Source organism: Pipistrellus kuhlii, unplaced genomic scaffold (assembly GCF_014108245.1).
Source record: "Pipistrellus kuhlii isolate mPipKuh1 unplaced genomic scaffold, mPipKuh1.p scaffold_m20_p_7, whole genome shotgun sequence".
NCBI classification, from domain to species: Eukaryota; Metazoa; Chordata; class Mammalia; order Chiroptera; family Vespertilionidae; genus Pipistrellus; species Pipistrellus kuhlii.
Genome location: NW_023425573.1, coordinates 53,169,777 through 53,184,628, shown reverse-complemented (window position 1 = coordinate 53,184,628; position 14,852 = coordinate 53,169,777). Strand labels below are relative to the sequence as shown.

At 40.5% G+C, this 14,852-nt stretch overlaps 1 protein-coding gene across 6 annotated transcripts in view; it reads left to right on the top strand.

Moving 5' to 3' along the window:
- Nucleotides 1–14,852, top strand: part of FMNL2 (formin like 2) — a 302,146-nt gene that overhangs the window by 222,825 nt on the left and 64,469 nt on the right. For all 6 annotated transcript variants that reach the window (XM_045575642.1, XM_036421515.2, XM_045575641.1 and 3 more), the window contains exon 7: nt 12,494–12,602. In XM_045575642.1, coding sequence (XP_045431598.1) covers nt 12,494–12,602 — 109 coding nt within the window. The remainder of the gene's footprint in view (nt 1–12,493; nt 12,603–14,852) is intronic.

Genomic DNA, 14,852 nt, shown 5'->3' with positions numbered 1-14,852 from the left:
TTTGATGTGCTTTTCTATCATTTCTTACCTAGGAAGGACTATTTATTGGCTAGCTCTACCCTAACAAGGATTCATTTCTTGATTAATAATTTATTATGCCTGTTTTTGAATGATTAAAGACTGATTGAGGAGCACATGTTGTTTCTGGTAGAGTGAGAGAGTCAGGAAAATGTGGGAAACATCCCAGGTCCAAGGAGAGTTGTAATCCTGGCCCCTGAAAGGCATGGTACAGGGACATCAATTTCTGATTTACTTCATGGTTGGATCCAGGTAGAACCTGCTAGAATTCACTTTAAATTGGAAAAATAGACCAAAAATGCAGAGAGATGGACATGATGGAAATGCTTTTCTGAGGAACTCCGGAAGTATGTGGCATTTACGGTTGGCAGGTGTGCTTGAAAATGACTAACTAAGAATCCAACATCACCTTCTTCTGTTTGTGTTTGAACAGTTTCAGACTCAGGAACAGAACAACGGAATTTCCTCCCCAGGTTGTAGTCACTCAAGAGAATCAATATGGCAGTAACTTTCAAGAAACTTGTTGACCTGAAGCTTTGATTTTTATTTTTAAACAGTGCGTATCAGTGATATTCCAGCTCTTGAGGTTCATGGATTTGTGCCTAGATTCTAATTCTGTATTTGGTCATTTGCTAGCATCTGTGATTCATAAAAACAGCAATCAGATGTACAGGCATATGGTACATGTTGCTTTTCATATACCCAAAGGTTGTTTATATATTTTTTTCTCTCCTCCTCCTCCCTCTCTCCCCTTTCTCTTTCTGATCCCCACATTGCCTTCACCTTTTGGCTTTGTTTTAGTTGCCCTTCTTTTTTCATTCTGCCATCACATTTCTCATTGTCTTCTCCTCTGCTTAGTCTTTTCTGTTCCCACCGTCTCCTCTTCTTCCGGTTCCATTTATCTCTTACACCACCACCAGATTGGTTTCTCTGCCTGAGTATCTTCAGTTCAAATGCCACAAGAGCTGCTTCTCTCCCTCTTGCCTCTGGAGCAGCTTCAGTTTTCACACTGATGATGAGGTTTCAAACCGGAAAATCTCGTAAGTCGCGGGTGAAAATGACACCCAAGAGAGCTGGTAGTGCATGGTGACAGGGCATTGCAATTGCTCTCCTCGTTATAATATGATAACCTCATGGCTTAATGCCTCACCCAGTACTGGCTATGCCCACTGCCTTTTCTACTTGGATATGCTCTGTTATCATATTATGAATTATTTTAAGAATTTAAACCTTACTAGTAAAGTATGTTATTATTATTATTTTTTAATATTACAGGGGTGTTTTTTTTGTTTGTTTTGTTTTTTAAGAAAGAAAGGATATTCATTTTCTGTAGAGATGATTTATTCTGGTAGCTCTGTTTGACTAGAATATGTCTTTTATATCCAAAGCAAAATTTAGTTCCCTTATCCCAATCTCCAGATAATAATTAAATTGGTAAAAAAAGGAGTTGGTTAAACTTGGAAGAAGAAATGAAGTTTTAAGAAATTCAAAGCACTTTATAAATGGGGCTTGGTTAAAGAAAAGGAAAAACACTCTAATGTTGATGCACATTCTCTCTGTATTCACACTTTATTTTTTAAATATTTTCAGTGGATTATTAAACATTTTATAACATGACCTTCACCTTGAGTTATATCAACTATCCGATTCTGTATGTCAACTTGGTCAGTAGTAAAAATGTTGAGATTGATGCAGCAGAAACCTGTATTGTGGTGTTTTTTAAAATCAAAGCCCGGTGTGCCTTCAGTTAAGATAGATTTCTGTTAATGTGACCACAGATCCAGCTAAATTAAATTACTTATATGCACATATGTGCACACTAGATTTTTGGGAGCAAAGATGCATTAATTCAAATGCAGGAGGTAGAAAGAGCCTGGAGGAAGGGGTCAGATTTAAACTTTGGGTGATGGCCAGAGCTGCTTCTCAGGGTGAGGAAAGACTCTTCCAGGGGGAGGTAAAGTGAAAGGATGAGGTGAACAGAATTCTTACATCAAAGATGGGGCATGTTTGGGAAAGAGGGTAGAACCTACCCCCCCCCCCCCCCCCACAGAAGCTTTGTGGTAGGGATGGAGGGCTGTCTGAGGAGTGGTTGGGTCATAGACATGCAAAGCTGGAAAGACCTGGGAGGTCACCCCTACTGACCTTCCCAATGTGGTGAGGAAACCAAGATCTTCATTTCCTTTAAGATATGAACTTCTGACAAGGGGGTGTGGGGAAAGGGCAGAGGGTGGGATAGGAACCTGGTGGAGGGGGAGAAAATGAACTTTTGTAATAATATGAACAATAAAGGTTTATTTAAAAAAAGATTTAAAAAAAAAGATATGAACTTCTATTAATATTTTCCCCTAAGATTCCCTAGGACAAATTTTACTGTTTTCCTGAGATTATAAACTCCATGAAATGACATATAGTGAATAGTCATTATCTGAAACTATACATAGTGGATTCATATGAATAGATAGAGTTAAATTTATGTGCTGGTTTACACATTTTAATACAGTAATCTCATTCCTGGCAACGTTTTTTAGGGGAGTAATTTTTTTAAAATATATTTTTATTTGTTTCAGAGAGGAAGAGAGAGGGAAAGAGATAGAAATCTCAATGATGAGAGAGAAACATTGACCAGCTACCTCCTGCATGCCCCCCACTAGGAATCTAGCCCGCAACCTGAGCATGTGCTCGGACTAAAAATCGAACCGTGACCTCCTGGTTCATAGGTTTATACTCAACCACTGAGCCAGGCCTGCTAAGCATAGGGGAGTAATTTTTTAAAGTATTTAAAATGGACATGAAGATATAGATAGCTTTTTTACAGTTTTATTGAGTGTCCACTGTGTGCCAGGCACTGTTCTGAGAGCCTTCTGTGATTTGCTGTTCACAATGCTCTGTGTGATAGCTACTGTTCTCAGATCAGTGAGATGATAGGGTTCAGGATCTACCTCACATGTTGTGAGATTAAATTAGCAATTCCAGTAAAGAACCTGGCACAACAGTGAGTCGTCCGTAAATGTTAACTGTATAAGTTGAGGGAAACACTGGAGATGACTCAGCAGATTTCTGTAGCTGTGGTCTGCTACTTTCATCAGCAAGATTTATTACATACTTAATATGCGTAGGGTACACTGCCAAGTGCTGAGGATACAAAAGATGCATTAAATAATATATTTGTATATGATTCATGACTGACAAAGGACTTGTTCATACTCACGTTACTATATCTTCATAAAGTCTTTGGGAGGGAGTCCAGGAGTATTAGCCCCATTTAAGCTGAGGAAGCTGACGCTCAAGAAATTATCCACAGCTAGGAAGTGGCAGAGCCAGGATTTCTACTCAAAGTCTCCCGACTTCTTTCCACTGTGTCATGGTGTCTTTACGATTTGACTGAGAGAAGAGTGTAGATGTGTTTGTGCACACGCCAATGTCAAGCGCCATATGAACATAACCAAAACTACTGATAGGAAACTTCAGAGGCTAATGTGAACAGCAGGACCTGCGGGAGATGCATGGTGTGGTCTGGGTATGAAGTAACAGTGAGTGAGACATGGAGGTGTGACTAGGAAAGGGGAGGAGGAGGGAGGTGGCTTGAGCAGCGGTTCAGCGGTAAGACTGCATGGTTTATTTAGGAAACAACGAATAGATGAGCCTGGCTGGGAGTAGTTTAGAGCCAGTATATGTGATATTCTGAAAGCCAAGCTACTGAACTGTCATTTTAGTTCAATGGTAATGACTTACTGAAGGTTTATGAGAAGAGGGGATAATTTGGGATAAACAAATATTTCTATCTAAAGGTCACAGGAGATAGATGGCTTCATGGCATACTTCACATAGGGATGCATCCTGATTAATTAGCCACTTACTAGCACATGCCTTTGACAAAGGGAATATAATGAAAAAGAACAAAGTTAAGACCAGCAGTGGCTCCCATTCATATGATGAAAGACTGTTCACTCACTTATTCTATTCAGAAAGCATGTACGGAGAACTTTTGATTTACGGCTTCTGTTCTAGTTGCCACTTGTCCTCTCAGGGAGAATGGAGATGAGCAGAAAACTGCAGTTACTTTAAAAAAAGGATCGTTAGGAGTTTTGTGTACTTTTCTCTCTGTCTCTAACTCCCTGTCTCCCTTTATTCCCACTTGAACTATCCGGATTCACCTCCTTGAGCTCTGTTTCTTTTGGCGATAGAAAAGTGCTCGTCTTGTTTTTTCCCTTTAGTATCATAAATTTTATGTTTAAGTGATAGAAAAATTATACCCAAGCGACGCCGTGTCTGAAGGGTAAGAAAGATGAAACCTAAGATGCCAAGTCTTGGTAGACTGCTATTAACCAGACTTTGGAACCATAAAGGACTGGTACAGTTATGCCAAATTATGTGACAGAGCCAGTTGGCAGGGCATTCCTGTTGGGTTGAACCCTTATTAGCTCCCAAGGTAGTTCTCAGTATTATTCTTTATTTATAAGTAGATAGTAGATTGATATCTGAATAGTTGGATTGTTTGCAAGTATGTTTTGTAAGAGAAAATATACATAACTTCTATTTCTTCTGGAGAAATGACAAATCTCACAAATGTTGGCAATGGCAGCTTCACAGGAGATTTTTGAAATCCCCCCCTCTCCCCCCTGACTCTGGGAAAGCCTGGTTAGGTCAGCTCAGGAAATGTTCACTCAGGGTCCCGCAGTAATATATTCTCTGTGGCTAATACGGGATTACAGGGAGAGGCAGAAACGGACATAACACACATCCAAGAAAATGTCCAGTGTCCTCTCTCTCCAGCTCCCTGCATCTTTTCCCCCTCGTCCCCCAAGCATGCTTTCTTTGCCTTTTGTCTCCAAAGCCTCGAGGGCCCTTCTTTTGCCTCTGTAACTTGTTTCCTGAGCCCACACAGCCCAGCTGGCTCACCTTCCACGGCTCACTTCTACCTCTGTGACTTTCTAAATAAACTTTTGCATGGAAAAAAGAAAAGAAAGAAAGAACATATTTAGATATGAGCATATGCTAAGACAACAGATGTGTGATCAGACTTATTTAAAGAAATCTTTGGGTGAACAGCAGCTTCCATATTGGGTTTACTGTTTGGTGCTTTGCTGATGTTGATCTCTGAATAAGATCCAATGTTTGATCACAGCTGGCTTTTGTTCATGAGGAGTGGTCTTTTTCTTGTACCCCCAGAATTATCACAGATGCATTACTTATTCATCCTTAAATTTTATCATTGGTTTCTTAATGTATTGCTTTTGCTTTTTAATATGGTAAAAACACTTAACATGCAATGTTCTTTTTAAACAAATTTTCAAATGTACCATACGGTGTTGTTAACTACAGGCACACGTTTTACGGCAGATCTCTAGAGCCTATTCACCTGGAATAATGAAACTTTATACCCTCTTCCCCTCCCTCCACCCCGGCAACCACCATTCTACTCTCTGCTTTTTGACATCCCTCATAGAAAAAGAATCACACAGCATTTGGCCTTCTCTAATTGTGCCATTTCGCCATTGCCCTCAAGTTCATCCATGTTGCTGCATATTGCAGGATTTCCTTCTGTCTCGAGGCTGAATTATTCCATTGTGTGTATTTACCACATTTTCTTTATTTGTTCATGTGTCAATAGACATTTAGGTAGGTTCTCTACATCTTGGCTATTGTGAATACTGCTGCAATAAACACAGGAGTGCAGGTATGTCTTTGAGGTCCTAATTTTATGTTTTTGGATAATTATTCAGAAATGGGTCAGATCATAGCAATTTTATTTGTAATTTTTTTAAAGAAACTTTCATATGTTGTTTTCCATAGTGGCTATACCAATTTTTATTCCTAGTAATAGTGCACAAGAGTTCCCATTTTTCCACAATCTTAACAGCACTAATTTTTTTTTTTTTTGCAAGTATCTATATTGGTATGCGGTGTTATCTCATGATTTTGATTTGAATTTTCCTGATCATTAGTGATAAGCATCTTTTTATATATCTTTGCCATTTGTGTGTCTTTGGAAAAATTCTGTCCAAGTCCTTTGCCCATGTTTTAATGGGGTTACTTGATTTCTTGCTGTTGAGTTTTAGAAGTTCCTTACATAATTTAAGCCCTTACCAGGTATTTGGCCAATATTTTCTCTCACTCCATAGCTTACCTTTTCATTCTAATTCTTCCCCTTACTGTGCAGGAGCTTCTTAGTTTTATGTAGTCCCACGCGTCATTTACATTCCCAAACAGAATTGCTGTAGCTCCCTGACGACGAAGAGTGGAGGAAGGACAGCCAAACTGGACTGTAACCAGAACTCTAAGGAGCATCAGCCAGAGTGCAGGCTACTAACATACACTTGGCAAGAGAGATTCCTACATGTCTAATTCGTAGTCAAGCAAAGGCAAGGGAGCTACTTCCCTGCATTCCCTTTGTTGGCCTTGCCCTTTTATGTGTTATGTGCTTTTAGGAATAAAAAATTTAGGGTTTACTTGCCTTGTCACTTACTAGAATAAGTCAGCTTATTGATGATTGGCGCTCATCCATTAGTCATTCTGAAGGGCTTTCAGAACAGAACTACCTTCTCGCCTTACAGCACCTGCACCTGCTGCCAGCACTGTGCAGGCTGAGCTGCTCACTGCCGGGTCCTCAGCAGATTCTTTGCTGCACACGAACTAGGAGGCTCAGTTGGCAGCCATAGCTCCAAATAGGAAATGTTTTCTATACATTCTCTAACAGATATTTGTAAATATTGATTTTTTAAAAATGGCTAGCATTCATTTATACTTTCTTCATTCATTTCATGTATATATAACTACCGGTGCATAAAATTAATACAAGTGGTTGGAGTCATGACTCTTTGGTTTTAATCTTAGGTCAGTTTTGTAATATGTTTCTTTCCATATTCATGGAACTTTCTGAGCTCCAATTGGCAGCTCTTCCCAGACAGTGTCTCATCTCTGAATGCTGGGGTAGCATTTTGTCTTAGCCCAGTGCTTGACAAGATAATAGGCAATTCTCGGAGTTGACGGAGAAGAGGGCTTGAGAAATTTGATGGTATCCGTTTCCTATAAGGTTTCTGTGAAAATGGCCTCTTAAAAAAATGGAATTTTCTCAAACGCTTGACCTCAAGAAACAGCCCTGAGTAACTTCTCCTCATTATGTTTCCTACGTGAGGCAGGAGCTCCAAAAAGTAGACCCAGGGCTGCTTTCTGCCTCTGGGAAACCTCTCTGTTAGGTCCAGGCTTCAGAGCCCCAAAGAGGAAGAGAGTGTCTCGGGATTTAGATAGCCTGCCCAGGTGGTCCAGGCCTGGGTCACAGCCACTCCATCAATATTTCATTCCCTGATGAGTTTTCTCTGATCCTCACATCTCAGGGAGCCTGACCCGACACACCAGAGAGACCAAGTTGTTTCGGGATCTCGTTCGACCTGTTCCCATCATCTTGAAGGAATTGTTACGGTTCAGAACGAATACATTGGGCAGGAGATTATCTCTCAATGTCTCTTATGGGATGTCAGTGAAAATGGCAGAGTAAGGACCTCTGTACGTGCTCTCATCCATAAAAGCAGTAAGAAAACTGTCAAAATATGCCAGAACTAATTTTTTTTTAGTACTCTGGAAAGAAAAGTTCTGCAATCTGGGAAGCATCGATTTGGGGAAAACAAGTGAATGTAAGAACCAACAGATATTTTTGTGTTGTTTTAACTTACACTATTCCCCTCCCTCCCTCTTCAGTTCCGCAGTAGCCTTGAAAGCCAGTAGCTCCGTAATCACAGTGCAGACCGTTGGCCTGGCGGCCGGTGGAGGGGGGGTGAATGGAGTTGAAGCTCTTTCCAAGCCCCTTCTTCCTCCTCGTCCTATAAGCTGTGATGTACCATGAGTCCTGAGAACTATTAGTAAAGAAGACAATTTCCAGTGTCAGTTACAGTAACACCCACCATTAGCTGTTGACGGAGTCTGGGAACACTTGAGATGTTCTACTGGGCACAGGACTACAGCTCATTGGCCTCAGTTATCCATAGGGGACTGTGCAGGCTCCGGTGCTGCCTGGCGTTTTTAATAGACCCCTGTGAACGGGAGGACAGTTTCAGTCTGGCTCAGTTCAAATAGTCTCTATCTGTAGTTTCATAGTAGCTTCAGGAAGGAAATGTTATAGGAACTGGTTTCACTTTATGTAATTGTCTATCAGAACACGTGATTAGAACAAGGGTATTAGTTTACCCTTGCCTCCCACTGAGTCACCAGCTTAATTCCTATAAAGCTCAGGTCTTTGTGGAAAGTGTATTTGAATAGATTAGTGCTTGTGAAAGGTGAAGAGAGCTTAGCCTGAAGGTTGTGTCGTAGAACCGGACGCAGGCAGCCTTACATACCCTCTCCAAGATAGTATGTTGAATTATATCTTCTTGTGTTAACATGATTATGCAACAGCACCGTGTAGATACAATGTTTGGCAGTTGTGAGTAGTTTCCTTTGAGCTGTTTGAATTTTTAATTGGTGGCTGATTATTGCTGTGATTTCCCATTGCTCCCTAAGGGAAAGGGAATCAGTGCGACACATACACCTGGAAGAATTTTGTGGCCCTACTGTTACCCTCATCCTCTTTCTATAGAAACTGTTCATCATTGTCTTCTGGCTTTTTGACCTCCAGGTGGACATTCACAGCACCAGGGAATTGGCTTGTTAAGGCCTCATTTTTCTGATGTTGATACTTGTTTCTTTTGTTCCATGTGTTGTGGTGGGATTGGATCTCATTACTGAAACCCTAACCTGTGCTTTATGAGGGTAGATCAGGAGCAACTCTCTACCTCAGAGGCCTTCTAGGGTGATTGAAATGGGAAAAGCGTTATGGTGACACTAGAGGCCCGGTGCATGAAAACTCATGCACTAGAGGCAGGGGTCCCTCAGCCCGGCCTGCTCCCTCTCACAGCCTGGAGCCCTCAGGGGCAGGAGGCGACCCAGTGATCAGGGGAAGGTGACGGTCCATCACACCTCTGCTGCTGCTACTGCTGGCAGCACAAACCTCGGCTGGCCCTGGTTACCTGAGCATCCGGTGGTCCTGGGCAGCTGGGCAGCTGCCAGCCAAGGCTTGCCTGTACCTTTGGCCCACCCTGGGCAGCTGGAGGGCTGATGGGACTGGGTGCCGCTATTTTGTGGCTGTGGGCACCACCATGTTTGAGGGTATGGCAGTCAATTAGCATATTCCCTTATTGTCTGTGGCATTGCCATCTTTGAGGGCGGGACAACAATTAGCATATTCCCTCCTTATTGGCTGTGGGCGCTGCCATCTTTGAGGGCAGGACAGTCAATTAGCATAGTCCCTCCTTATTGGGTGCCACTATCTTTAAGGGTGGGACAGTAAATTAGTATATTCCCTCCTTATTGGCTGTGGGCGCCGCCATCTTTGAGGGCAGGATAGTCAATTACAATAGCATAGTCCCTCCTTATTGGGCGCCACTATCTTTAAGGGTGGGGCAGTAAATTAGTATATTCCCTCCTTATTGGCTGTGGACACCACCATCTTTGCAACAGCGTGAGGGTCAGTTAGCATAAACCTCTTCATTAGATAGGATTCCCCAGCCAGTCCTCTGTCTTAGGGGGATTTAAACCTATACCATCCACAATAGTTTGTTTTCTATGCAGTGTTCTTTTTCTTTATTTGGAAAGTAATTCACATCTATTGTAGAACATTTTAAATTAGATAGAAATAATGAACGAAGTATCTTGTAATTTTTCCATTCAAGGAACCACAAGACAGGTATGCTTTGAATCGCCCTTGGTAATACTTCACGTTCAGTCACATTCATTGTCATGTCATCTCCATGCTACTCATCTCATTCCTTTTATACTTATTTCTTGAATGAGATCCCCATTTGAAAACAACTTTCATATGCCTAAAGACAGTTACCAAGTGTAAGTCTATGTTAACTCAGTTAAGTCTGGCTTGATTCAGAAAAGGATGACTCTGTGGGGATTTTTAAAGTGTGATGCTTTGCAAAAAAAAAGGTTCTCCTTTGAGAATGTGTGACTGCCTTCACCCCAACATGTTGTGCTTTGCAGGGGTGTGTGTAGTTATTGAGTTTGTTTTACATATTTATAATGTGTATGTGACAGGCAGAGTAGGCAGGGGCTGGAGTGTGGACAAACCACATCGTAATAGAAGGGCTTTCAATGGGGTCATCTATTGCTTCTAACCTAGATGGTAAGGCATGGAGGACCAAAGCAACATCTTTATCCTTCATTTTAGCACTTAGACTCTCACATAAACAGTAAATGCTCAGTAAAACAAACCCTGGAGCTTCAACAAGAGATTTGTTGGATTTTTGCACTGGTAGAGAGCCCAGATGCCAGTTCTTCTCACCTTTCCAGGTGTCTTTGTTGTGGTAAAGGGGCTGCATCAATTGTTAGTCTTAATGCAACTGGTTATGGTTGGTATTTTGGCGTCAACTTGGTGGACTTCATGAAAACCAGCTTTTTGGGAATGGGGTTTTTGGATAGTATCCCTTTGCCGCTGAATTTTAAACCTCAAAAAAGAAAATAGTTTAATAACTAAAATACTATTCTAATTAATCTGGTTTTTTTTTTTTTTTTGCTGTTTTCTGCAAGTAATGACAAAGACATTGGCTTTTTATTTTTTTGTTACTCCTCACCTGAAGATATTTTTCCATTGATCTTGAGAGAGAGAGTGGAAGGGAGGGGATAGACAGAGAAAGAAAAACATCAATGTGAGAGAGACATCAATTGGTTGCCTCCCATATATTTCCTGGCCAGGGCCAGGGATTAAGCCTGCAACTGAGTTACGTGCCCTTGAACACTTCTGTCATTGACTCTGTCTATAGCAAACCTGGGACCTTTCAGTCTGCAGGCTGATGCTCTATGCACTGAGCCAAACTGAGTAAGGACATTTGGCTTTTTAGAGTCTTATTACAATATAGCTGAAGAACCAGATTAATAGATAAAATTAAGGAACTTGCTATGTTACTTTACATCTCTTAGGAAACGCCATAAGGTGTAAATTTGATCTACTTTCTGGAGTTTTAAGCTTTGTTTTGAAGAGACGCAGACATGTGTGAGTGTGTAGACTGGCCTGCACCACCTTCCTTCAAGAGTTATTTGCTTTGGTCAATATATATATATATATATATATATATATTTTTTTTTTTTTTTTTTTGATTTTTTTACAGAGAGAGATCGAGAGCTAGAAATTCTGAAAAATGAATTAGGCCAACTTCCACTGCTGAAATTCTATTTCCCAGTGTGAACAATGTGGGGAAAATCCTTGAGTAAAGCATTTGCCTTATAAGTGGCACGACGGACAAACAGATTTTAAATATTCAGCTCTATTAGGCAAGGGACTTATTGTAGTATTGTATTATCAAAAATGTATTTGGCTCATTAGTGGGCTCATGTGGAAGAATGATCTTTCTTACATTTGGTGGTTTTTTAATGGAAAATAAAATTTAAATGAGCTGAACAGTTTCAGGCAAAACTGTCAGCTCAGTTTTCAACTCTCAGCCTGCACCTGGGGACTTTTGAAAACAATGTTAATCATAACTTCCTTAAAGTTCTAATTAGTTCAGCTCAAGAAGGAAGGGCTGTGTCTTATTTTGTGGGACCCTTCTGTCATTGACTCTGTCTATAGCAAACTAGAAGTTGACAACTTTGCTACATTTCAGGCTCGGAGTGGCAGAGAAGACTGTCCTCGGAGGCAGTCATTTACAGCTCACGTGGAAGCCTCCAGCCTGGTCACGTTTTCCAATTGCACCTGTTACTTGACATTTCACTTCTTTATTACTCGCAGGCTCACACATGCCCAGAGAGAACTACCACAGCTTAGCCATGTAGAGTCTCTAGAATGGATCTGATGTTGAAACATCTGAATCCTGCAAAATATGAGCATATTCTCCTCCTAGTTCCAGCTGCCATACCTGGCTGTAGGTGAAGGATCAGGTTGTGGAGGCATTTGTATGCTATTAAGGCTGTGCATGCCATTAAGGTCTAGTATCGCAGGCTGGTATCAAAGTTGCTAATATATGACCTTGCCCAGGCTTGAACTCTGAATCCTGGACTCCTGGGAGCATGCATGGGAAGGTTCAGTAAAAATAGTGTGAAAGATTGGAAGTCTATATGTGAGCTAAGTTTCACCTGTTCACTTGTTGGCAAATGCAATCTGCCTGCATTTTTACCTCAGATCACCTCTGCCAGTCTTGCTGGGCCTACTGGTCAGGAGCTGGGAACTGTTGTTGAATCCCACGTACAGTAAGACTTGTTATATGGTTGTATGAAATTAAGTTTCATTACCCATGAATGATGACCAGCGCACCCAATTATGAGGTCCTCCCAATGTACGGAAATAGCTTTGTGGTGATGGGTTTATTGTTGGTGGTTTTGAGCTACAATCTTCAATTTGGTGCAGGTAAAGGTAGAGAGCAACATCCATTTTTGTTTTTTTAAGTGCATATTCCTATGCTAAGAGTATAATCTGTAGTGTTATAGAAGTTTCCCTTTTTATTTGTAGATATAATACTTTGCCAAGCAGAAGAACCTTGAAAAATTCAAGATTAGTGAGTAAGAAGGATGACGTGCATGTCTGCATCATGTGTTTACGTGCCATCATGAATTATCAGGTATGTTTGTGTTTCTGATCCTTGAAAAAAAATCTGAATTTGTCAAACTCCAAACTTGTCCTTTTTGGTTTCCTTGTATTATTTCTGTTTGAAGTAAACATCAGGATTAAGTGGGATACTATTGAAAAAGAAAGGACTGTTTTTTTTTTTCCTAACGCACAATATTTATTGCCTTGATATTTTAATTAGCATTTATTATGTATTTAACGGGAAGATGTTTGCTTCCTACAGTGTTAAACTTGTCTAGATTACTTGATCAACGTTTGCAACCATTTAAGACTGCAGTAACAGGACAACTTTAGAACATTAGGAATGAGTAACTTATCCCTGGGTTGGTCATTGATTCTCAAAGGGTTCTGTGGTGAACAGGCAAAAAGTGATAATTATTTGGACCCAGTGAGTCCTAGTATCTATAAGAAGCACCCAGAGGATTTTTGTTACAAGTTGAGTTCCTTCTTCAGGTGATTTGATGTAGGTTATCTCCTCTCTGAGAAACAGTGGGAGAGAGTGAATTGTAGAGGGGTTGGATTAATCCTAACAGGGAAGTGGAAGTTAGAGCCTGGGATATCTAAAGTAAACGGACATGGCCAAAGGTATAATTAGATCAGCTAACCAGGGTGAGAATTAGAAAAACAAAACTCATACATAAAAATAGGATTTGATTTCCATCTATAAGGATGCTACAGGTGGGCTCAAGAAGAAATGGGAAATAAATACCACGTAGAAGGTCAGTAATTGAGTTCAAAACCAGCCCAACCTAATGGTGCTGAATTGAGTTAAAAAAGGGAAACATTTATTTATTTATTTATTTATTTATTTATTTATTTATTTATTTTAGGGTTTTTTTGTTTGTTTTTTTTGTTTGTTTTTTTGTTTTTTTGTTTTTGCATTGCCAGACTCTCTTCTAAGCACAGGGAATACAGCATTAAATAAACAAGTGTCCCAGGGAACTAACTTTCTAGTGTGAGAGAGAGATGATAAATAGTTAAACTATATAGTGCTCCAGATACGGTTGCTGATGAGATGAAAACTAATCTTTATAAGTACTTTCCATGTTTTTAAGCCTATTAATTAATGTAAGACTCAAAAACAGTCCTGTGAAGTCTCAGGACTATTACTTTCCCCATTTTACTTATGAGGAAACTGAGCGATAAGTTAGAGAAGTAATTTGCTCAGTATTGGTTAATAAGTGCTGGAGTCAGATTCGAACCCATGAAGATTGTCTCCAGAGATCTATTACTAGGTGCTACAGAAGAAATAATCAGGAAATAAGAATAGGAAGTGATGGAAATATGTGTTCGGTTTTAAATAGGCCAGCAGGAAAGTGTCACGCGATAACATTTAGGAACAACTTGCACGAGGGAACAGGCTAAGGGATATGATAGAAAGTGGATTCCAGGCAGAGAGAAGAGTGAGGTCAAAGGCAGTGAGACAGGAATAAGTGTGATGTGATTGAGGTACAGAAAAGAGGGCAGGTTAGGTGGGTCAGAGTGAGGAAGAGGGAAAGGTAGAAGAAGATGACATCTGAAGCTAACAGGGCTTCCTGGTTGTGTGGGGCTTTGTAAGCCACTCAGAAGACATTAGCTTTACTATGAATGAAAAGCTATTAAAGGGTTCTGATGAAAAGTGTGAATTAATCTCACAGTTGAATTTAACACGATCACTCTGGTTTTTACGTTTAGGAGTAACCTTGAGGGGCAAAGACTAAAGCAGGTAGACCATTTAGGAGGCTATTGCATTAATTTAAGTAAGTGTTGATGATTGTACGGACTAGGATTGTAGGAGTAGAGATGGTGAGAGGTGGCTAGGTTCTGGTTTGATGTTGTTGGTAAAGACAATAGTATTGCATATGTGGTGAGGAATGGCTCCAAAGTATTTGTCCTGGGCACCTGTTAGATGGAGTTGCTATCTACTAAGATGGGGAAGGCTGCAAGATGAGCTGATTTGAGACTCATGATTAGGAGCTCTTTTTGGAGGATGTTAACTTTAAGGTGTTCATAGACATCCAGTAGAGACCTTTAGATACCTGGTTAGATATGCCATTTGAAGTTCAAAGCAGAGGTCCGGCTGGAGAGACAAATTTGGGAGTTAATAGATGGTATTTGGATGAGGTAATCAGATGCACAGAGAAGCAAAGAGGTCCTGGATAATCAGGGAGCATTCTGTTTAAATATCAGAGAGATGAGGAAAAACTAGCTAGAGAGACTGAGAAGTAGCCAGGGAGGTAGATGCCAAGTGCAGGAAATGTTT